This window comes from Hyperolius riggenbachi, chromosome 2, assembly GCF_040937935.1.
Source record: "Hyperolius riggenbachi isolate aHypRig1 chromosome 2, aHypRig1.pri, whole genome shotgun sequence".
Lineage (NCBI taxonomy): Eukaryota > Metazoa > Chordata > Amphibia > Anura > Hyperoliidae > Hyperolius > Hyperolius riggenbachi.
The window spans coordinates 435,195,744-435,220,900 of record NC_090647.1 but is presented as its reverse complement, the minus strand read 5'-3'; the positions used below and the strand labels follow the sequence as shown (position 1 = coordinate 435,220,900).

Here is a 25,157-nt window from a genome sequence, read left to right as displayed (position 1 = left end):
GCTGTGCAAATTTGTGTGAAGTGTAAGCTTTGCGATATATTTGGTGTGTTAAAGGCCCATAAGCCAGGATTGCTATCACCAATATTGGAAACTCATCCCTTTAATTAGTCTCATATGTAAGTTATACCGGTTCAGGGGCTCTTTGGACATAATCAGTGCCTTAACTGCATCCTCCTAGCCCCAAAACCAGCATAATTCATGTGTCATTAATTAAAGGGATGAGTTGCCAACACTGGCTCCCACGCCGCCATCATCCACTTCCTGGATGGTCGTTACCGGCTCCAGTCACTTTTGGGGGCCTCGGCGGATCCAACCAACAAAGGACGGCGTTGTGGGAGTGATCCGTGTGTATGGGGCTGGAAGTTATGTATACAATCTTTTGCTATGGACTCTGGTTCCCTTTAATAGGTTTTGGTTATGTTTTGTGTAGCGCTTCACCTAGCGTTTATTGTTTTTCAGAACAGTCTTAAGGCTCATACACACATCAGACTATAGTGTTTGGGAAATGAAAGATCACAGACCAATCTTACCACCCTTCATGTAGTATGACAGCCATACTGTACACACTCTTTTCTATGGAGCAGAACTCCACATCAGATAAAAAACGTTGAAAGATGCTGCACACACAGATGCTGTACACGCCCAAAAGATCAGTATCTGCCAAAGAGGTGTTTTTGCCAAAATGCATTCCTGCAAATTGCAATGCTCGGCGATGAGATTGGCAGATCAGCATACACACGATTTAGCTGTCATTCATCTGCAGATCAAGCTATCTTCCGCAGATCTGAAAATCCATCCTGGTGGATCTGATCTGCAGATGAATGTCAGTGAAATCATGTGTGTATGGTGTTCTGCATATCTCATTGCCTATTTTTGCCATTTGCAGGAATGGATATTTTGCAGGAGCAGATCTTTGCCAGCTACTGTTCGTTTGAGTGTGTGCAGCATCTTGCAAAGATTTTGGTCTGATGGGGAGTTCAGCTCCATACAATAGACTGTCAAGGTATGGCTCTCATACTACATGAAGGGTGCTAAGATTGGTGTTTGATCTTTCATTTTCAAAAGACTATAGTGTGATGTGTGTACGCACCTTTAGTTGTTTGACATTTCCAACATTCTTAAAGGGCCAAATCTCTGCTCAGCATGAGTTGCACTATTTGCACTCAGGGAAAAAAGCTAGTGGTTTGACACAATCCGCTACCCAATGTAGCGAGTGGCAGTGGTCACACTGCTGCATTAGGCCTGGAACCCACTGCAAACCGCAAACGCAAAACGCAACCGCTAGCGTTTTGTCTGAGCGGTTTGCAAGCGGATTCATGCGCGTTTTGGGTTGTGTTTTGCAACATTGTATTTTTTTCCCCAGCGGGTGCCTAGCGTTTTGCGTTTTGCGTTTTTATCCTCATTGGTCCTGTGAATTATTTTTCATTTTGTTACAGTGTGCTGAACCGCAAAACGCTAGCAGAACCGCTCAGTTTAGGTTTTGCTGATTGTTTCTGCTAGCGTTTCAATTCTTTACATTGAAGCGCTAACGCTCCCAAAATGCTGCATGTCCTGCGTTTGCGTTTCTGGGAAACGCAAACGCTCCTGTGGAAGTTGCCCCATCCATTAACATCAGCTGAGCGTTTTGGCAAAACGCTAGCGTATCGCAGCGCTGCCAAAATGCTCAAAAAAACGCTCTTGTGGGTTCCAGCCCTAGGCATTTTGTGGAAAACGCTGTGGTTTGGTGGCGATGAGTGCTCCTCAAGTAGCGTTGTTGATTATTGTGGTTCGAATGCTAATTGCGCTTGGTCCTAAACCGTGTTAAGTGATGTTTTTGTGAGAATGGGCGCCAAAGCACTCCTGCGAAAGGCTACCGATAATGTGCGGCATTTTGCCATTATAAGTGTGAATGAGCCCAGCTTCTATATCCCTAAATTGTGTCAACCAGCTCACAAGTGTTTATTTTTCTGAGTGTTAGATTGGCAGAACATACTTTTTGTGCCTATTTGCAGGATGAAATGGGCTTGCAAATCCAAATTGCAATTGCTTTTCAATGTACAGTATGCTATTGTGTTTGAGCTACTATACTCATTATAGTACATCAAATTGCATACAGCTCTATTGCATACTAAACGCTGCAGGATGACCATTGCAGGGTTACCAACATCGCATCGCTATTGGCTCACACAAAGGCCCTTTTGCCACTCGCCTGCACTGTGCATTTTTTTGGCCAAAGGCAAGGTACATGCATCAAATGGAAACTGCAGCAGCTATTTATTAGGGCCATTCTCCACTAGCAATCACTAGCGTTCACGCTGAACGCTAGCGATTGCTGTATCTCGAATGTTATAGAAAGTTCAGGCCATTGCGTTCCCGATGTGATGCTGTAGTGCCTCGCAAAATGGAGGTAAATTTGGATCCATGGCGCTATTGCGTTTGCTGCAAACGCAAACCACGCTAGTGGAAATAACCGACCGACATTCATATGTGATTTTGCAAACCGTAGTGATTGTACAATCAGTAGCACTTTCCCATTTGGCACTTCACCTAGGGCAAATGCGCTAGCGGAAAAGGTCCACAAGTGCCATCCGCTTGACATGCAATGTTGGTAAAAGCACAATTGTTGGCCTGCCGCATTTGGTATGCCATTGAGCTGTACTCTAATGAGTAGAGTAGGTCACTTGCAATCGCATACTGACAATTGAAAGCCAATCGCTATCGCATTTAATTTGTAAAAACAGCCCTTGCAAATTGCTGCTGCAGTTTCCATTTGTTTAATGGTACATTAAACAAATGGAAACAGCAGCAGCAATTTGCAAGGGCTGTTTTTAACAATTAAATGCGATAGCAATTGGAAAGGCCTGTTTTTCACAATTAAATGCAATAGCGATTGGCTTCCAATTGCCATTTGCAATCACAAGCAAATTGCAGGGTAGTGGAAAAAGGACCTAAGTGTGGTGACCTACCCCAGTCAGATTCAGCCCTTTAGCAGTTCCCTTGTATACGACATGCAATTGTAAGCCACACATGTCAAGATGGATAACGAAGTTAATGGTATTTAGCAGTGTGAATTTGCAATTGTATTGTGGAAATGTTTGCTGTTTGACTGCCTGCACCAGCATGCATCCAGTTTTGCTGATATGTCATATAGTTGTGTTTAGTGTCTGCATGGCTGTTGGTGTTGGTGTTGTGATTGTTACATATGTACATAAGGCCAGTCTGTAATGTATGATTTGGTGCAAGGCACAACTCTCAGCTCTTCCTGAATCCGCACTTCCAGAGCCGGGACAAGGTCCTCCAGCACCCAAGGCTGAGACACCAAAGTGCGCCCCTCCAACCCTGCCACCCCAGCCATCACACACTGATTGCTATTAGACTAAGAGGCGCCACAGGGCCCACAACCTCCCCAACACCTTAATATCTAGTTATCTGGCTTGCAGTCACTGCCATGCATCCCCTTTTCTTATTTCTTTCTGCTTCAAACACAATTAGGAATGACAGCTGAATGAATTCTGCGCCCCCTCCTACACTGCGCCCTGAGGCTGGAGCCTCTCCAGCCTCTGCCTCGGCCCGGCCCTGCGCACTTCCGTATGTTGGATGTGTCAAACCGCTAATTGATTGTTCAAGATGTGTAGTCGGCCATATGTGTAAGGTTTCATGCAATCCCATTTGGCTGCTTGTGCTGTTGATAATTTGACTATGGTCCTTGGACACAGGCCCTGAGCAAGCATGCATGAGTGCATGGATTTGTGTGACTAATTTGGTGTACCTTTATGTGTTTGTGTGTTGGAACAGTATAACTAATTCATACATATGCATCAGCAGGGCAGGTGTGCTGGTTTGTGTTTTTACTTGGTCTTACAAATGGCATTCAAAAAATCACTGTCAGTTGATGACTTCTCGATTTTAAAGTGACCCTGTACACTGAGTCATTGACATTGTTTAGGATTACCTCCAACCCATTGAAGCTACAGGGATATTGAGGCTGCCACAAGTGTTGCGATTAGAATAGCACAAAATGGCTGCATATCATGCTTTAGTCACTGTAAGTTTGGGAAACATAGGCCTAAACCACGGGGCCACATAACCCCTGGTATTGTGTTTGTTATTCTAATTGGATTACAGTTGTATTGTAGAAGTGGACAGACATCTCTGTTTGCTTATGGTATGTAGCAAACATGAATGTATCCCAAACGTTGCAACAACACTTTTCCCTTTCAGAACATAACAAGCAATGCTATGCTCCATTTTGTTTTCAGGTAACAAGGAGTCCTTTGCGCAGCCATTTTCTGATGACTCCTGCAGAACAGTAAAGGTGCCTACACATGTCAGATCAAAGTCTTTTTCAAATGACATTTCTCCTCGCAATTTGAACACCTTCCATGTAGTATTAGGGCCATACTCAACACGGTCTGATCTATGTAGCTGAACTACCCATCATTTAAAAATCTTTGCAAGATGATGCACACAAAGATGTAGGACACATTAGAAACATAATTAGCATCTAAATATCACTTCCTGCTATCCGTTGGTGCAAAATGCATTTCCAATTGATATCTGCACATCTCAGAGACACCTTGTTGAAGGGACAATTATCTGCAGTTCTAATCAACCAGGTTGTATATGCACATCTGCCTACAATTGTGTGATCTGCACATGATGGGCCATTAAACAACGTGCGTGTGAAATCAGCAGATATCATAGTCGTTGAATGTATTTTGCATCAACTGCATTTAGCCACATACTGATCTGTTGCATGTGTCCATCCTCTTTCTAAGTTTTGTATGTGAGGTGGAGTTCAGCTCCATAGTCTAGACTCTGAAGGTATGTCTCTCATACTACATGGAAGGGGGTAATATTGGTCTGTGAGCTTTCATGTGGCCCACACTTTGAACGGACATGTGTGCACACATTAAAGGCTGCAGTAGTGTGTGAATTCGACATTACAAAGGTGCATGCAGTATGTGTCGGCTTTAAATACTAGCATGTGAAGTGTATGTTGAATGTTTGCCACTGGGTCACAGTCACACAGACAGGATTATCAGGATAGTGCAGACTGTTTAGTTGTAGTGGTCTAATTCTATGTTGTTGTTTTTTGTTTGCTCAACATAGCCTTGGTACCGGTGGTGGTCCCCCCGCATCCCTGGCATTGCTCGATTATGAGCAGGTGGTAGAGCCGCATTTGATGACGGCAGCCCTGCATGGCATCCAGGGTGGCTACGATGCCGACGCGCCAACTTCTGATGAGGGTAATTAATGATGCTGTTTTCTTGGAAAGTGAACACGTGTTTGAGTATGCGTATGACATTGATAATGCTTGGTTTCTCTATGTCAAAATTGTAGGTGAAGGTGGGTCTGGCCTTCAGGGTCCTGCTGGAGTGGCACCTAGCATCCCACAATCAGAGGGCCCATCACGTTCTGGCCAAATTCCTGGTGAGTTTCCAGTGTCTGTAGAAACTGCTGTTGAACAAGGCAGTGGAGGAGCAGCCTGTGTTGCCTAGTGTCCTAACCTGTGTGTTTTTCTTCCTTTGGTGTAGCTGTTGTTGCCTCTGATGCTGGCTTGGCCCCTGATGCTGGACTGGCTTTGGTCCCCGGACATTCTGTGCCGTTACCTCCCTCTGGCCAAATTCCTGGTGAGTTTCCAGTGTCTGTAGAAACTGCTGTTGAACAAGGCAGTGGAGGAGCAGCCTGTGTTGCCTAGTGTCCTAACCTGTGTGTTTTTCTTCCTTTGGTGTAGCTGTTGTTGCCTCTGATGCTGGCTTGGCCCCTGATGCTGGACTGGCTTTGGTCCCCGGACATTCTGTGCCGTTACCTCCCTCTGGCCAAATTCCTGGTGAGTTTCCAGTGTCTGTAGAAACTGCTGTTGAACAAGGCAGTGGAGGAGCAGCCTGTGTTGCCTAGTGTCCTAACCTGTGTGTTTTTCTTCCTTTGGTGTAGCTGTTGTTGCCTCTGATGCTGGCTTGGCCCCTGATGCTGGACTGGCTTTGGTCCCCGGACATTCTGTGCCGTTACCTCCCTCTGGCCAAATTCCTGGTGAGTTTCCAGTGTCTGTAGAAACTGCTGTTGAACAAGGCAGTGGAGGAGCAGCCTGTGTTGCCTAGTGTCCTAACCTGTGTGTTTTTCTTCCTTTCGTGTAGCTGTTGTTGCCTCTGATGCTGCTTTGGGGAGTGATGCTGCAGTGTTTGTGATGACCCTCCAATCTGGGGACTTATCTCCGGCACGGTCTGGTGAGTTTCCTGTGGATGTAGAAACTGCTGTTGAACAAGGCAGCCGAGGAGCTGGCTGTGTTGCCTAGTGTCCTAACCTTTCTATGTGTGCTCCTTTTTGTGTAGTTCATGTGATTTCTGGGTCCAGCATGGATGAGGGCCTGCAGTTGGACTCATGGCAACATGCGGAGGATTCCCATGGAGCAGCAAGTGGTGGTGAGTTTTATGTGTTAGTATATGTCCTTGAGGCAAAAGGATATGAAGAAGGTTTGGCTAGCTAACATATCTTCCTTGTGAAAACACTGTGACAGTGTAGCATGTGGCCGGTTGAGAGGTGTGTAGGTAATGTTCGGAGTCAATACATCTCAAAGCATGCAGCTAATCTGCCACAAAGGACCTTTCAATGGCTCTTGAATGGCAAGTGACACATGGGTTGGTGAGGTAGTGAGTGCACATGAGCATATACGCCTTTGTTAAGGATTTGCTAGTGCCTGACTTCATTTTTGTTCTTGTATGATCTACAATGCTCCATGTCCAACCACACCTACATGGCCTGGCATTTTGCAGGGACTCTCAATTTTGACCAATAGGAATGCTGCCATTGGAGGTTAGATGTTGTAATTCACATTGAAAGAAGGAATCTCAGAATGCAAACATTAATCCTCGACATGGCGTTTGATTTTGTGTAAGATATGTTGTTGGTATGGTGAAATAAACAGACCACATTCACTATTAAGTTTCTGCAATGCATTGGTACTGACCTTGGGTGTGTGAAGCCTCATCAGCCTTCAGAGGCTTCCCACCTTTTCCTCTGTGGTTGGTGGTGCAGGGCAGGGAACCCAGAGCTGACCATTTGTTGATATGGCCAATGTTACCCTTTTGCCCCTCCAGTGGGGGCACTTTCGTGACGATTAGAATTGTGATTGTTGTGATTAGGCATTTTCCGTGCTTCACACTGTAGTATGCTGGCCACTTGTGTCTGAGCATTACAGTTGCTGCATGGCGAATGCCTATTGTAGTCAATTTCTGTCTCGAGGACCCGTACTGTGCATGTAGTTGCGTGTGCTAGGTTGCGAGGTCAATAGCAGTTGGTTGAGGAGGATAGTGTCCACCACCATGGGACGGAGGAGGGGGGAAAGGGTCAATAGTATCCAAAGCCTTGATACACCACAGGTGGATCCCCCCCCCCCATGGTAATGTTTGTGCCAGACTGGTTCACTGTAACCACCATGGAGGTTGTGAGGTCCCGCCTGACAGCACAAGTCACCCTGTGTCCCCCCCCCCCCCCCCCCAGCTTTTTGTGCTGCACTTGACTGCAGCTGCATCTAACTTCCTGGCACCGCACAAACTTGACACACTACACCACCCTCTGTTTAAAAGTAAAGCACCAATAAGTGCAGATGGAGTACAGTTTAGAGAAGAAGCAACAGGGACAGAGGGGGACTACCGCTTTACAGTTTACTTTACAGTGCAAAGCACATCCCAATGAGATATGTATTTTGTCTGTATGTGCTTCGCACTGTAAAGTCCATGGCCAGCCTCCATGGTGGTTACATTGAAGCAGTATATATGTATGTCGATGTCTCCAATCAAGCCAATTGTGAAGATAATAGTGCCATGTACCTGAGTCTGCAAACCTTACATTAAAGGGTGCCAAAAGGAACAGCTGCCATATACTGGTATTTTTGAGAGCACATCCAACCAACAGCTCACTCAGGCCAAACATTTGATTATACAGGGATTGTATGGCTGGCTTCACTGGCAACAGAATGTGATAGTATTTCACTATGAAAATGATCAATATCTGTGGAGATGCTGCCAATGCCTTGTGTTTTCCACAGACACCTCTCATACATTACCAGCTCTGCTGAGCAGTAGTCCCCCTCTGTCCCTGTTGCTTCTTCTCTGCGCTGGCCTCCATCTGCACTTATTGGTGCTTTACTTTTAAACAGAGGGTGGGGTGGTGTAGTGTGTCAAGTTTGTGCGGTGCCAGGAAGTTCGATGCAGCTGCAGTCAAATGCTGCACAAAAAGCTGGGGGGGGGGGGGGGGGGGGGCACAGGGTGACTTGTGCTGTCAGTAGGCGGGAATGTTTTGCTGCTACTGTCATCCATTTGAGTGCCACTATAGAGCCACTCCCAAAGGCCCCGTCCATGTTGGTAATTTTATGCATGGATTTATTTAAAGTAAAGATTTGACTCCAACAATGGTGTAGGCAGTGTTTGGGCACTGATTTCACAGCATATTCCATCACACTCAGGGATGCAGCTGTATCTAACCGGCACTCTAGTTTTGTGGCCTTCCAAAGTCAATAGCATTACCTTTTTAAAACAATAACAGTTGCATGACTGTGCTGTTTGTGTGTCCCTAATATTTAGTGCAACTGCCCCTGAAGAAGCATGTCGATCATGTGCTGTGGTCAAAGTTATCAAGGATTTCAGACATCTCATTTGACCATGAAGACAGGCAAATACATCATCAGCACTGTTAAGCAACTGTTATTGTTTACAAGGAAGCATCCATATTAGTCCATATCCGTCTCAATGTGGTTTTCATTTAAAGCCACATCACACGCTTTGCAATTTAATGCAGTACATGAACTTTCGGGCCAGGAAACTTATTTGTTTGTATTAAACATTGTGGGCCATTGTGACAGTATGTAAATGCAAAAGTGATGGTTTGTATTTTTTTTTCCATTCATTTTCAACTATACCTCACACTGACTCCAATCATGATGTTGTCATTGTGTTGGCGCCTGTGCATGCTGACCCTATTTTTTAATTTCTTGTATTTGCAAGGTGTTGTTTATTGTGAAAGGTTGTTTGGGTTGTTGCAAACTTCTACTTACAAACCATTTACTCTTCTCTTCCTAGGTGATGACATGTCACTGGGTAGTGGTCCCGATGGGATGGTTGAATGCCCAGGCCCAAACCTCAACCTTCACGTCTCTTCTGAAACAAACACCACTGTACATAATCAGTCACCAACATCTGACCAGGCCAACTCTGGCACCTCCTTCCATTCCAGAAACTACACTCGGGCAGACTATAACACCGACCGGTGGCATTCCCGGCATTTTCTCCAGGCCCAAGAGGACTATAGGGTCCTCATGGAGGAACACATGCGCCGCTTCCACCAAGACTTTGAGACCTTCAACCGTACTGCTACGGACCTGGCTGGAAATGTGCAGAGACTGGCCAATGCTGGAGTGGGCCAAGAGGCGAGCCACCAGCGTTTGGCAGAGGATGTTGATCGGCAAAACTTAATTCTGAGCCGGATGGCTCGGGCTGCCGAAAGCCAAAATGCTATCTTGACACGGTTGGCTGATGGTGTTGAGCGGCAGAACCTCACTCAGGCCAGAATGGCTGAAGCCCTTGAAAGGCAAAATGCCATTTCAGAACGCCAGAATGCTTTGATGAACCAGATTTTGAATAAATAATTTTTGGGGCCACACATTGCAGTTCCATTTTTTTACTTTTGGGGGTCTACCTTATTAAGAGTGCTAATCTTTACAAAAGATGCATCTTATTAGGTTCATACATTATAGTCCTTTGAAGAGTACTTTATTGTTCAAACCAAACAATTCATACTGAGGTATGGGCACCAATAGATTAGTTGACATTGTGTAGGGCGACTTGTTTCCCCTAAATTTTTGGAGAAGATTCACTATGTCCTTAGTTACACATTGACTATTGGAATATTATAATGCTGTCTGAGTGTGAAGTTCTCAGCCATCATTGTAGTTGGGCGCTTGGTACTGTGACCATGCCAATAGGTTATGTATAACAAGTTGACCACACACTGCAGAAAGCATTGGCCTGAAGGGCCACAAACAGTGAAATGGATGTACACACTGTGAACTTGGCCACGGTCCTGGAACCCCTTCAGGAAAATTAATCCTTGAACTGCCGGTGCTACGCCTCACTCAGGTCACCCACCTGAGGGTAGAATCATGCAAACAGTGAAGAGGCGGCACACAAAAGGCTTGCTATTTAAAGCATATATTGATGGAGCAACACTACATGTTACGAACCATCACGGTTCTTCATCAGGTGTAAAATGAAACCAAATGCAGTCCACACATTTATACGAATTCAAAACCACACCCCTTAGCTCCGGGGCGTGGTGATCTTAACTAGACACTGGCCACACCTAGCTGTCACAATTACATTCTATCTACATTTACAACTTCTCTGATAGAGAAATCGATCAAAGATTAACATTGTTTCAAATTAGCATACTCCCTATACTTCTAAACACAATACCACATTAGGGGAACTCCAAAATATGGCTACCCCATCTAATAAACAATTTAACTGACCGTAATCCCAGGGCACTCCACTAGGGCTACCCGTAAACTCCGACCTAAAAAAGAAAGGCAAAGGTTGTAACTGTAGTCACTACCACTAGATTCCATAATACATTGCACCGCTAACGTTGCCTGGCCTAATTGAAAAATGGCAATAAAAAGCACCTTAAACGGCACAGCAAAAATCACAGTTACTATAAATGCTCTGCAAAATGCTAATTAACTGCTATAGAAATGCTACCATAATGCCATAGAGCAGCCAAAAAAATGCTGAAAAAAAGCTGAAAAAAATGCTGCCATACTGCTATAAACCGCTGTGCAATAATGCTATATGCATGCTCTGCGAAATGCTAAATAACCGCTGTGAAAATGCTGCCATAATGCCATAAAGCAGCTAAAAAAATGCTGGAAAGATGCTAAAAAAATGCTGAAAAAATACTACCATACTGCTAAACAGCTGTGCAAAAATGCTGTATAAATGCTCTGCAAAATGCTAAATAACTGCTATAGAAATGCTACCATAATGCCATAGAGCAGCCGAAAAAATGCTGAAAAAAAGCTGAAAAAAATGCTGCCATACTGCTATAAACCGCTGTGCAATAATGCTATATGCATGCTCTGCGAAATGCTAAATAACCGCTGTGAAAATGCTGCCATAATGCCATAAAGCAGCTGAAAAAATGCTGGCAAAATGCTGAAAAGATGCTAACATACTGCTATGAAACAGCATATGAACGTTACAAAATATTTAAATAGATCAGAGTGGATTCCTGATGTCTGTTGTCCAGCAATTGATGCGTTTGAAAAGGCAGTGAAAAACGAAATAAAAGCAAAATGGGACAATAGAAAGGCACACAGCAATCTCTCTATGGCAGAAAAGCAGGCACTCAGTACAATTCGGGACAATGATAGTATCATCATACTTAAAGCCGATAAGGGGGGTGCCACAGTTGTGCAAGACAAGGACAGTTATGTACAGGAAGGATTGAAGCAAGTGGGAATCGTTGAGCATTATGAACTATGTGATGACGATCCAACAATTAAAGTCAAAGCCAAGGTGGACTTCCTATTAACATGTGCAGTTGAGGATGGGACAATCTCACAACAAACAGCTAGAGGTTTGACCACCGACCATCCTAGTGTCCCGTTACTATATCTTCTTCCTAAGATCCACAAGGGGCTACAGGATCCTCCTGGTCGCCCCATTGTGGCGAGCCGGGGGAGTGTCCTGTACCCACTAGCGGGGTATTTAGATGGTTACCTGCAAGAGATAGCTTTATGGCATTATGGCAGCATTTTCACAGCGGTTATTTAGCATTTCGCAGAGCATGCATATAGCATTATTGCACAGCGGTTTATAGCAGTATGGCAGCATTTTTTTCAGCTTTTTTTCAGCATTTTTTCGGCTGCTCTATGGCATTATGGTAGCATTTCTATAGCAGTTATTTAGCATTTTGCAGAGCATTTATACAGCATTTTTGCACAGCTGTTTAGCAGTATGGTAGTATTTTTTCAGCATTTTTTTAGCATCTTTCCAGCATTTTTTTAGCTGCTTTATGGCATTATGGCAGCATTTTCACAGCGGTTATTTAGCATTTCGCAGAGCATGCATATAGCATTATTGCACAGCGGTTTATAGCAGTATGGCAGCATTTTTTTCAGCTTTTTTTCAGCATTTTTTCGGCTGCTCTATGGCATTATGGTAGCATTTCTATAGCAGTTAATTAGCATTTTGCAGAGCATTTATAGTAACTGTGATTTTTGCTGTGCCGTTTAAGGTGCTTTTTATTGCCATTTTTCAATTAGGCCAGGCAACGTTAGCGGTGCAATGTATTATGGAATCTAGTGGTAGTGACTACAGTTACAACCTTTGCCTTTCTTTTTTAGGTCGGAGTTTACGGGTAGCCCTAGTGGAGTGCCCTGGGATTACGGTCAGTTAAATTGTTTATTAGATGGGGTAGCCATATTTTGGAGTTCCCCTAATGTGGTATTGTGTTTAGAAGTATAGGGAGTATGCTAATTTGAAACAATGTTAATCTTTGATCGATTTCTCTATCAGAGAAGTTGTAAATGTAGATAGAATGTAATTGTGACAGCTAGGTGTGGCCAGTGTCTAGTTAAGATCACCACGCCCCGGAGCTAAGGGGTGTGGTTTTGAATTCGTATAAATGTGTGGACTGCATTTGGTTTCATTTTACACCTGATGAAGAACCGTGATGGTTCGTAACATGTAGTGTTGCTCCATCAATATATGCTTTAAATAGCAAGCCTTTTGTGTGCCGCCCCTTCACTGTTTGAGTGAAATGGATGTAATTTAAAATCACTCTCACTTTCATGCATATTGCCCATGTATGTTGCCTGAGAATACATGCACTGTTGGTGGGCCGTGTGGCGAGGGAGTTGGAACTGGGCATTATGCTGGATACACACGTTGCGTTTGCGCGTGCGATTTTCCCGTCAGTTTATTTTAGGCAAACATTTCCAAGGAGGAAAATCAAGCGCAAAGACGCACCGTGTGTATCCAGCATTAGGTGTTTGGAGAAAGATAATTAGGCCAGTAATGTAACCAGATTCTCCAAATCATGTGTAGTGAAGGAAGCCTAAGTTGTAGCAACTATACCACAACAAACACAATGCTAACCACAACTGTACGATTTGAAACATATTTATAAATTCAAGAGCAATAAAAAAACTATATACACAATATATACACACACAATATCAAAATATATACACAATATACAAATATCTACACAATATACAAATATATACACACACAATATCCAAATATAAACAAATATCTACATAACAATATATACAAATATATATATACACAGACAATACAAAACTATCTACACACAATCTCAAACTATATACATCAGCTCCACATAAAACAAATTAAACCAATAAAACTATTTACATCACTCCGAGTCGGAGAGGGCCCCCTGCAAAGTAGCAGCCATTTGGGCCAATTGTCTGGCTATGGCTGCCAATTGGGAACGTCCTTTAAAAAAAAAACACAACAAAACAAAAGTTAGCTTAAAAACAAGATGCATGAAAACTTGATTGAAGTAATAAGAATGGTTACACTTACTCTGCCGTCTTCGGCTAGGTTGTGGGGCTGCAGCTGGGGCTGGGGGGCCTTCCTGGCCCACAACATCCGGTGGGCCTCCCAGGGCTTCGGCCTCCAGAGCTGGGGGCCCAACATCAGCTGGGTCCTGGGATGGCCCACCTTCTTCACCCACATCCAACGGAGGGGCCTGGTCCAGAGCCTCATCCGAGTCCTCATGTGCCGGGTCCCCGCGGTGTCGGCGGGGTGGCATTGGTGCATCTATAGAGAGCAAAAGAAAAACATAGGTATTTAAGGCCCATGCAACATGAAAGGGGGTCATTTTTTTGGGGCCTAATGGTTACCAGCCATTATATAGTAGAGAGTCAGCAATACAGCCATTCAGAACGCTCCCTCCCTAATAGTGGCTCTGAAAGCAGACATGTGGCAGATATGTACATCTATTAGTAAGGATTCCATCAGCCTGTAGGTACCTTCTTGGATCATTAAGGGGGCTGTGACGGATGGTACTTAAGTGGTTCAGCCACTTAAGGGTGATCAGCACTGTTTCACACAACACAATTTGTATACCTCTGTATTGTGTAAAGAAGTATATTGCTAACTAGATGTAAGATTACACAATGCTTACCACATGTACTATGACATTGTGCACAATCGATGTCGTATAACGCAAGTTCATTCAATGAATTATGTAGCCATTTCCCTTATCTTCATTTGAAATAGTTTGACTGACAGAAACAGATTTCAACATCAGTGGGGCCCATTCCACTAATAAGCCATCAATCCAACCTCGCCTATAACGTTTCTCACTATTACTTTGCTTTACAAATACACATGGATGTGTGTGAAATAATGTGTAAATTCCCACAAACCAAGTTATGGTTTGACAATGATGGTGCAGAGAACACACCTGTAGTACTGGTGTATGGGCCATCACACAAACACTCGCTGCTATATCTGTAGTGGTATTTCATGGTTAAATGCAATGGTGTGTCCAAGGCATGAAGGGATCTGCTTGGCCTATAAGGAATATTCACACTCTTACACAACAGTGTACCAAACATAGGTTTCAAGATCACTGTAATGGTAATAGAGATGCATGCTCGTTCCTGTGCTCTAGGTAATGATCCCACATAAAACCAACTTAAGCTACCCCTGCAATATGCATTGAGGCTCCTTCAGTCCCCAATTTGGGCCACATAAACACAGAAAGCATGGCCCACACAATTACATAGGGACCTGTAAATTACATATTTAGCTTACCAGCGGCCAGCCATCATAATGCTGAACGTTCGTATACATTACTTACCAGGAACATGCTCCCGGCGGACCTCTCGGATGAAGCTCCGCTCCCGACGCTTCATGTCGGACCACCTCCGTTGGATCTGTGGAATGGTGTGTTGGCCCTGGAAGTGCTGGCGGAGCTCCCGCTGCAGCTCCACCATCACCCTCCTCTTCTCATACATGTCGGTCATCCCGTCATAGTTGGTACGGAGGAGGGTCTGTAAGAGAAACAAGATTGGGAAGAAATTATCTTTTCAAATGAAAGTATAGCTGAGATAGACATGTGTATGTACAGTGGGTAGCACACAAATAACCAACTATGCTGGGTTCCTTTTCACTTTCTGTGTCTGAAAGAGTGACATATGTGGTATTTTAGGTGGGTGACTCACTCCTGAGTCTGTAGTGACACTGATTGGATTGTTGTTAACTCTAATGTAATGTATTTTAATCGAACTCATTATCTGGATAGTAAGTAGTTAATATAACTTTGGTTGTTGCAGTGAGGCAACTCTCACTTGCTGTCTGAGTCTGAAATGAGTGAGCCACTTAACAAACAACAAATGTTTCAAGCACAGAATGACAACAAACACAGCATTGTTGTGTGTATGCTACACACTGTACATTACACATGTTTGACATGAGACTTTGGGGACCTTTATGTTGGCTATTGCAAATAATGTTAATTGGTGAAGTTAATACATACATTTCCTAAAATGTCACCACGTCTGTTTGCAAAAAGAGTGAAAGTTTGGTTAAGTTACACAAACATTACCCACACACAACCAATTCCTCAGATTTGATTGAGGACCTTTTCTCAGTGTCAGCTTGCCAGTGATACAGTAACCAAGATAAGGAGTTCTGTTGGCTGCTGCTAGCGTGCCATTACCAGCGGCCACACCCATTACATCCAAACTATTACTGCCTAAAGAACACTTCACAAATCCCACCCAAGTCAACACTACAAGGAGGGTAGAGTCATCTGTCGCCACAGTATTACTACGATCAGCCTACTAGGCACAAACATCATTTACAACACCAAACCCCACGGGAGAATAGATTTGTGGTGGGGGTGCCCTCAGTGACTTAATAGCCTAAGTGACCTCAAGCCATTCTCACACACACATACATTCCTCTAAAGCTCGCTACAGGAGCATGAGTATTAATGGAATGGGTTATAAACCCTTGCCTTCAGCAACTCCACATACCATGGTGTTGAAATTGTGTTGTCTGTGGCATTGACAAATGTTTCACCAAGTTGGTGACACAGCCTTACAGTGTGTGCCAAATCCCCAGCTACATTGCATTCGTGCATCAACAAGGTCAGCAGCAAACCCCCCCCCCCCCCCCCCCCCGGTGTAGGTTTTTATCTGCCCATTTTTCGCTGCTTTCACTAACAGGGATGGCCAAATCCCTCATTCCCGCTGTCCCAAGCGCTCATGGGAACGCTCACATGCACACTGCCTGGTGAACTGGAGATCAATGAACGGGCAAAACTATTACCGGTCGTTGATATAACCCTTGCAATGATGCGCTGCTTCTATGAGAAGCAGTGCAATTATTGTGACGTTACAAATTTGGCCTCAGCATCGTACTACTTCCTGCAAGCGTACTTAAGAACGCTTGCAGGCCGCAACAACCAAAAGTTACTGGGGACATCTTGTGGGCAAATAGTCCAACCACACCCTAAAGCATTTTTCACATACCACTATTTTTTTGGCCCCACACAAACATTCCATAATTCCCGGCCACAGTTCCGCAAATGTTATGATTTCAGATGAGCAAAGACAACAATAAAAGATCCAAAATACCTTAGGGATTGAATGTGGCAAACTGGTCTGTCAATAGGGGATAACACTGTTACTTTCAAAACTATGCACTTGGAATTATGGATGGAGGCCAAATGGGAAAACATTCGCCTTAATTAGCACATGCAATATTGGGATCAATAAATGAGATCAAGACCCAAATATCATTGTTTGCTAGCCGGCACAAATGTGCACCTAAATTGCCCGGTCTTTAAAGGGACTCCAAACAGGGCCTAGCCTATGGAACCATGCAGCTAATTTGAAAGCTCTCTTTCTCCTCTTTGCAATTATATATAAACCAGCGCCCTACAACTTTTATTGTTGAGTAGTTTTGCTATAGTAATGTGCGCGGGCCACATTTTGGTTGCCAAGATAGAGGAAAAAAAAGGCGTAGAATGTGGATTGAGCTGTCGGCAGAAAGAGTCAAACAATTACTTTACAATTAAACCCATCTTTCCATACTTCAATAGGATTACACGCGGCCACATTTGTGGCTGAATGGAGCTGTTGACTTTCAGAAAATGTCGCCCTGTGTAATCCAAGATCACTATGGCAAGATGGGCATGATTGGAACGCTATCTTTCGTCGCTTTCATACAACACCTAATTTGTCATTCTACGCCTTTTATTTGTCTAGATATTTGCAAGCCAAATTGTTGCCGCGGCAATTACAATCATGAACATAGCAAAACTGAAAAGGCATAGGGCGGCGGTGTATATATAATTTTAACGAGGAGAAAGAGCTTTACATGATATTCATCTTTCCAGAGGTTATGCACTGCTCACAGTCCCTTTAAATACAGTACCAGGCTTGTTTTAACTACTATATTTGCCATAATCAGGCCAAAACTATTGGAACCCAAATTTTGGCCAAATTCACCATTACAAGATATGCAAATAAGCAAACAACAATTGCCATAATGTCACACCTCCAAAAACATGCTTTTGTGTGGGGAAAAAAAAGATGGAGTTCATTTCATTGCGAAAACTAAAGGTAACGTTCTAAACAATTGAATGGAAGTAGCACAGAAAGGTGAAAAATGCTCTGTTGCTCAAGGGGTAACATCACTCATGGGAACAAGCCATTTCACAAAGGACAAACCATTAACCACTGCCACATAATTAGCCTTACAATACAACACTTTTCCATCCCAAAAATATACTGTGCACTGGCCCTTTAAGTACTACTAATAATTAAAATCAGCTTCGGCTTCCACAATGCCACATAACAGCACCAGACATTTTCCAGCATTACCACATGACAACTTCATAAACCAACACATTTAGAATACTGTCCTAAAAAACATGCGGCTTAAATTGACACTGATCAACATGTATAATGTAGACAGTCAATATCATAAATCAGATCTGGAGACATGTCAACATTTACCAAAACAACAGTCTGTGATAGAGCCAGGTTGGAACCACACCCTGATATACAGTAATGAAGCAAAAAAAAAAAAAAAAAAACACTACATACAGACATATATACATACAGGCAAGACAACAGATCCATGTAAGACACAGCCCCAAACTCACATACTTACGGTGGCCAAATAAACGCGCTCACGCCTGGTGAAGTGCTGGACCATGCTTGCTTCCCAGTCTGCTTCCCTCTCACCAGATGAGTCACTTCCTGTCACTTCCTGTTTCCTAAGGGCGCCTAAGGGCGCCAACATGTCACTGACCGCCGCGCGCACACGGTGCCCCGCGGCGTGCGCGCATACCACTTTGCGCTCTACGCGCATAGGACTCTGCGCTATACGCGCGTATTGCACACAACACAGGAGAGGCTGAAGTAAAAATTAAAGGGGAGCTTCAGCCTAAACAAACAGACTGTCATTCAGTTACATTAGTTAAGTTAATTAGAATAGATGGTTAATATAAATTTTTACCCACCCTGTTTTAAAATAACAGGCACATTTTTGTGATTCATGGGGGATGCCATCTTTGTCATGGGGGCCCCCATCTTTTTGTTTGAAAGGAGGTGACAAGGAGCAGGAGACACAGTTCCAACTGTCCTGTGTCCTGTTAAGCCCTCCCAGCTGCACACGCTAGGCTGCAAATGACAAATGTTACAAGTAAAAACATAAAAAAACATTTCACAAAAACAGCAGAACGAGATAAACCACATCTGAAATCCCATCATGCTTTGCGCAGCATTAGGGGAAAATAGCCCGGGCAGTTTTCTTCTGTGCAGCTAAAAATGAGGCTTGGATAACAGAAACAATGTTCTGATGCTGTGAAACTGGTAAAGAAACACCAGCCCTTTTCAGTGCTGAGTAGTCGATTTTTGGTCCGGAGGTTCACTTTAAAGGTAAACATACAGAGCTAATAATTAGCTACTTAGGGCCCATTTAGGCTGCTTGCACTCAGGGACGTTACTGGCGCACGTTAGGGCAACCTGTAAGTAAGGCACAACAATGTAACACGTGGCCTGTTCACACTGGCCACGTTGCATTACATGTAAGTCTGCACGTTGTAGTAAAAGTGCAGCCTGCAACGACATTTTTCGTGACACAAAATGCATTGGCAGCTGCCTTTTGCAATAACTATTGCGAGCAGATTCAATCCCAGTGATCACACAGTTGGACAGTGTCCAACTGTGCGATCACTGTGATTTATTCTGGTGCTAATAGTTTGTGCAAAAGGCACCTGGCAATCCATTTGGCCACAGAAATGATTTTGGGGGCGTCTATTGCGGCGTGCGTGATTTGTATGTGGATCGGCTGCGGCCAGGGAGCGCAACGCTAGTGGCGGTCATTCCAATACAGGTAGACATCACCTGACACTGCCCAATGGACACATGCAATGGCATGCAGTGTGCAAATGACATACATTATGCAGTAATTTGTGACAAATACACGTGTAGGCCACAATATACATGGACAACAGCATTGCAAGCCTATGTCCAGCGTACTATTGATATGCCAAATATTTACTCTACGCTGCAACAAAGGGAGCCAAAAATTAAAACAAAAAAAAAAAAAATCACTCAAAAAATTCTACAATTACTCTTCCACGCACTACATTGCCAGCCTCATCTGGCTCCTCCTCCTCATCTGGCTCCTCGTCCTCAAAGTCATCGGATTGCACTGATAAGGGTGTGTGTGGAAGCCTGTAGCCAGGGAGGTTTTGCTTAATGCAAATGTTATGTACCACACAGCAGGCCACTATAATGTCAATGACCTTCTGTGGTTTGTATAACAACGCACCTCCACTGTTGTCAATGCAGCGGAAACGCGTTTTCAAGTGCCCAAAACAACGCTCTATAACAGATCTGGTACGCACATGTGCTCTGTTATAGGCCTCTTCCGCATTATTGCTTGGATGGCCAAGAGGTGTCAGAAGCCAGGGCAGGCAAGGATATCCTGCATCACCTTGAATATAATACAAAGCAAACAAATTAGTAGGGCAACATTAGACATACCAATATATATCTGACAAATGCAAAACTCCCCAAGAAATAAAACCAACAAAGGATCAACTTACCAAGCAACCAGCCGCCTTCACGATAAAACGCATGAAAAAAATTAAAAAGGGCAGATTCACGCAAAATATGGGCATCATGACACGAACCAGGGAATTTAGCGACAACAGAGAATATTTCCATGTCAGGGCCACACACTACTTGGACATTCAACGAATGGCCAAGCTTCCGGTTCCGATACATGTATTCATCAGCACTTGGAGGAACAAGTGCAACATGGGTGCAGTCAATGGCCCCGATGACATTGGGCATTTGGGCAAGATGGTAAAATGCCACTTTGACTGCATCCCATTCGGCAGGGGACCGAGGAAAGTGGATCAACTCTCGGCTTATCCGCCGCATGCCTATCAGGAACTGGGATATAATCCTGCTCATGGTGGACTGGGACACCCCACAGGCAAAGCCACCCAGCCGTTGAAAGCTCCCATTGGCCAGGAACTGCAGGCAGGCAAACAACTTAGTTTGCCCACTCACAGCATGACTTCGAGATGTTAATGGCCTGAGATAGGTCTCCAAACGAGCATACAGCTCATCAAAGGCTGCCCTGTTCAGCCTTGTCAGCCTCAGCAGTTCTCTGTCTGAAAGCAACGCAACATCAATGCGTTCCCGGATGAGACGTGGAATCCGTCTCCTGCGCAGATTATAGCGGCTCATGCGGTCAACAGCCCGAGCCTCGCTCAACCAACTAGCATAAGGCTCCATCTGCAAATGAAATTGGAAAGGAAATAACAATAACAACTTTGTACTAAGTAACACTGCACATACAAGACATTTTTGACCTACCAAGGTTCAAGGCATTCACACTAGCAGGGGCCCATGAGCAGAGGGACCCCTCAGGACATCCTACTCAAGTCACTGCAAATCCTCATAAAAAGACACATTCATTCCAGTGTGGCCAACTCATCCCTTTAATTACTGGCACATATGAATTATACAGGTTTTGTGGCTAGGTAGATGCAGTTAAGGCAATGATTCTGTGCAAATAGCCCCAGAACCTGTATAACTTACAGTCAACTCACTGCAAATCCTCATAAAAAGACACATTCATTCCAGTGTGGCCAACTCATCCCTTTAATTACTGGCACATATGAATTATACAGGTTTTGTGGCTAGGTAGATGCAGTTAAGGCAATGATTCTGTGCAAATAGCCCCTGAACCTGTATAACTTACAGTCAACTCACTGCAAATCCTCATAAAAAGACACATTCATTCCAGTGTGGCCAACTCATCCCTTTAATTACTGGCACATATGAATTATACAGGTTTTGTGGCTAGGTAGATGCAGTTAAGGCAATGATTCTGTGCAAATAGCCCCTGAACCTGTATAACTTACAGTCAACTCACTGCAAATCCTCATAAAAAGACACATTCATTCCAGTGTGGCCAACTCATCCCTTTAATTACTGGCACATATGAATTATACAGGTTTTGTGGCTAGGTAGATGCAGTTAAGGCAATGATTCTGTGCAAATAGCCCCAGAACCTGTATAACTTAGAGGTGTCAGTAATTAAAGGGATGAGTCGGCAACACTGATTCATTCACTCATTTGTAACAACAACAAGGGCTCGATTCACAAAGCGGTGCTAACCCAGTTAGAGACTTTAGGCATGATAACCATTGCACCATGCTGGTGAAAAGCCAGTTTAGGCATGATAAGTTTTGGTGTGATAAGTTTAGGTGTGATAAGTTTAGGCATGATAAGTTTAGATAAGTGTACATCGCTTGCAAAGTCCCACACGCAAAGCAGCGCCATTAAACTTTATACGAAGTGCAGCAGACTTTGCTAGCGTAAAACTTTTGATCAGCTGTGCACTGCGGTGCCAACGTAGTTGGCGCTCAAACTTATCATGCCTAAACTTATCACACCTAAACTTACCATGCCTAAACTTATCACACCTAGGGCTCGATTCACAAAGCGGTGCTAACCCAGTTAGAGACTTTAGGGGCTCGATTCACAAAGCGGTGCTAACCCAGTTAGCATGCCTAAAAGACTTTAGGCATGATAACCATTGCACCACGCTGGTGAAAAGCCAGTTTAGGTGTGATCAGTTTAGGCGTGATAAGTTTGGGTGTGATAAGTTTAGGCATGCTAAGTTTAGATATGTTTAGATCGCTTGCAAAGTTCTGCACGCAAAGCAGCACCATTAAACTCTATGCGAAGTGCACCAGACTTTGCTAGCGTAAAACTTTTGATCAGCTGTGCGCTACGGTGCTATCCCAGTTGCCGCTTAAACTTATCATGCCTAAACTTATCACACCTAAACTTATCATGCCTAAACTGAGTTTAGGCGTGATAAAGGGCTTTTCACCAGCGTGCTAACTGTTAGCACCGCTTTGTGAATCAGGCCCCAAATATGTTACAAAAGTAGCATTTCACCTTGAAAATACATGGAAGGCACAGCATCAAACAGAACTTACTTGCTCAATCACAAAATGATTCCTCACTCAATCCTCTCCTCATAAGCCAACCTTATAAAGGCCAAAAACACCTGTTACATGTTAACTACATTATTGCATTAACATCATTAATTGATTGGGCATGCGCGGCGCCTACTGCCCATCGCGCGAAGCAGCACGGGAGCGCGCGCGCGCACCGCCGAACGCGCGAAGTCAACGCTGAAACAGCTGTTATTTTTTTTCTAAGTTCACTTCGCGTGATATGGGCGCAGTACGCGCGATCGGAGGCATGTTCACGCGGAACCAGCTGCATCACGCGGAGTGCCTTTTTTTCGCGCGTACCGAGGTGCCGTTCGCGCGTACGCCGGTACGCCCAAACTTTGCGCGCGAGGCCTCCTTTATCATGCCTAAAGTGACTTTAGGCGTGAAGAGGGCCTTTTCACCACGGTGCTAACACTTTGCACCGCTTGGTGAATCGAGCCCTATGTGAAGTGCACCAGACTTTGCTAGCGCAAAACTTTTGATCAGCTGTGCACTGCGGTGCTAACCCAGTTGGTGCTTAAACTTATCACGCCTAAACTTATCACACCTAAACTTATCATGCCTAAACCTATCACACCTAAACTTATCACACCTAAACGTATCATGCCTAAACTGAGTTTAGGCATGATAAAGGGCTTTTCACCAGCGTGCTAACTGTTAGCACCGCTTTGTGAATCAGGCCCATAGATTCTTAGTATGGAGTTTTATCTTTCTCTCTCTGTCTTTCTCTTTGCAACCTTATTCGGCAATCTGACACAATGTCATACAGACGTATGTATTATGGTGGCCACTAATGATCAGGACCGGCCCGCTCATGAGGCGGGGTGAAACTTTTGCCTCAGGCGGCAAAATTCCAGGGGCGGCACCCGCCCGTCCGTGGGTGCGGGGAGCCGGCCGCCGAGCTGGAGGGGTAGCTGGCAGGACGGGGGTATTGGGCCTAGCGGCGGGAAGGGGAACGGACCCCCCCCCCCTCCCTCGCCAGGGTCCCCCATGCTCCGCTCCCCTCCAGCCTTAAATACAAGCAGCCGCTATGTGTAAGAGAAATGGGCGGGGAGGACTCACCTCTTCCTCGTTCCAAGCGTGCGCTCAACTGACGTCACTTCCTGCAGCGTTGCAGGAAGTGATGTCAGTGGAGCGCACGCTGGGAAGAGGTGAGTCCTACCCGCCCGTGCCTCTTACACATAGCGGCTGCTTGTATTTAAGGCTGGAGGGGAGCGGAGCACGGGGGACCCAGGCGAGGGAGGGGGGGTCCGACCCCCCTCCCCGCCGCTAGGCCCAATACCCCCGTCCTGCCAGCTACCCCTCCAGCTCGGCGGCCCCCCAGAGCGCGCCCCCCACCGGGGGGGGTGGCGGCGGCGGCAATTTTTTTTTTGCCTCAGGCGGCAAATAGTCTAGGGCCGGCCCTGCTAATGATCCAATCTTTTTAATTCAATCTTACCATTTCTATGTAATATAAGGTAACTGTCTGAAGTATCCATTCAGTATATTCACTCAATTTACTCTTATACTACATAGATCAGGTAAGATTGTATGAAAAAGGTTGGATCATTAGTGGCCACCATAAGTCTCTCTATGCTACATTGACTTTTGTACAGTTCTGATCCAGTTCTGTTTAATGCTTAAAGAAGAAACATAGAGTTTCAAAAGCATGCAATAGATGTACAGTTAATCATTAAAGGTGTTACGTGAATCAATGTTTGTTGGTTAAATGTCGGCAAATCTGCTCTGACTAACACCGGCCCATACTTCACTTACTTCTTCACTTACAGAGTCTAATCAAACAGAGAAGGGTCAATCATTTTGCCACATCAAGTGGTAATCTATTAGTGTGTGGCTAGTTTAATGCAAGTAAGGTGATCTTGGCACCTGCTTTTTGCTGCACAGTGGCTGGTTTGGGTTCCCCCACAGGCTGTAATGGTAATTACGGCTATATCGACTACATTGCATGCATTACAATTACTGTTATTCGAATGCTGGCAATAACCAGACCTCAAATTATGTGTTCAAAGGAAGAAATTAGGTACCGTATTTTTCGGAATAAAAGACACACTTTTTCTTCCCCAAAACTGTGGGGGGGGGAAAGTCTTATATTCAAAAGGTGCGGTTTTTGGTCCCGGAATATACTCACCTGATCCTGCCACCGCGCTCCTGTCCTCCATCTGCGGTAATCCGAGGCTGCCCGATCATCCAGATCCATGTCTTCTGTATCATGAGGCTTACTAATTAAGGATGCAGCTCTTTGGCGTCCCATCCGCCGCGCTCCTTATCGCTGCAGTCTCGGTATATAGACTGCAGCCTTCCGGTGTACGCATTCCTCTGCCCAATACACTTCCTAGTTACCGCGTCATAGGCACTTCCTGGTTACAGTGCCTCTTCTGTGTGACCCGCAGCGCACGTGCACCTGACGTCACGTGCGCTGTAACCAGGAAGTGCCTATGATGCGGTAACTAGGAAGAGTATCGGCAGAGGAACGCGTACACCGGAAGGCTGCGGTCTATATACCGAGACTGCAGCGATGAGGAATGCGGCGGATGGGACGCCAAAGAGCTGCATCCTTAATGAGTGGGAAGCCTCAT

General features: G+C 44.6%; 1 protein-coding gene and 1 long non-coding RNA gene across 2 annotated transcripts; both read left to right on the top strand.

The window, feature by feature from the left end:
• The first annotated feature begins 5,132 nt into the window (after nt 1-5,132).
• LOC137544544 (uncharacterized) lies at nt 5,133-5,558 on the top strand. Its single transcript, XR_011025905.1, has 3 exons — nt 5,133-5,228; nt 5,323-5,412; nt 5,517-5,558. It is a non-coding gene; the product is annotated as an uncharacterized lncRNA (long non-coding RNA).
• Nucleotides 5,559-5,749: 191 nt separating this feature from the next.
• On the top strand, nt 5,750-9,629 carry LOC137545205 (uncharacterized). The gene is made up of 5 exons (XM_068266329.1): nt 5,750-5,825; nt 5,917-6,012; nt 6,117-6,206; nt 6,312-6,401; nt 9,057-9,629. Exons 1-5 carry the CDS (start codon nt 5,750-5,752, stop codon nt 9,620-9,622), a joined length of 918 nt encoding a protein of 305 aa, XP_068122430.1. The 3' UTR covers nt 9,623-9,629.
• The last annotated feature ends 15,528 nt before the right edge of the window (nt 9,630-25,157 follow it).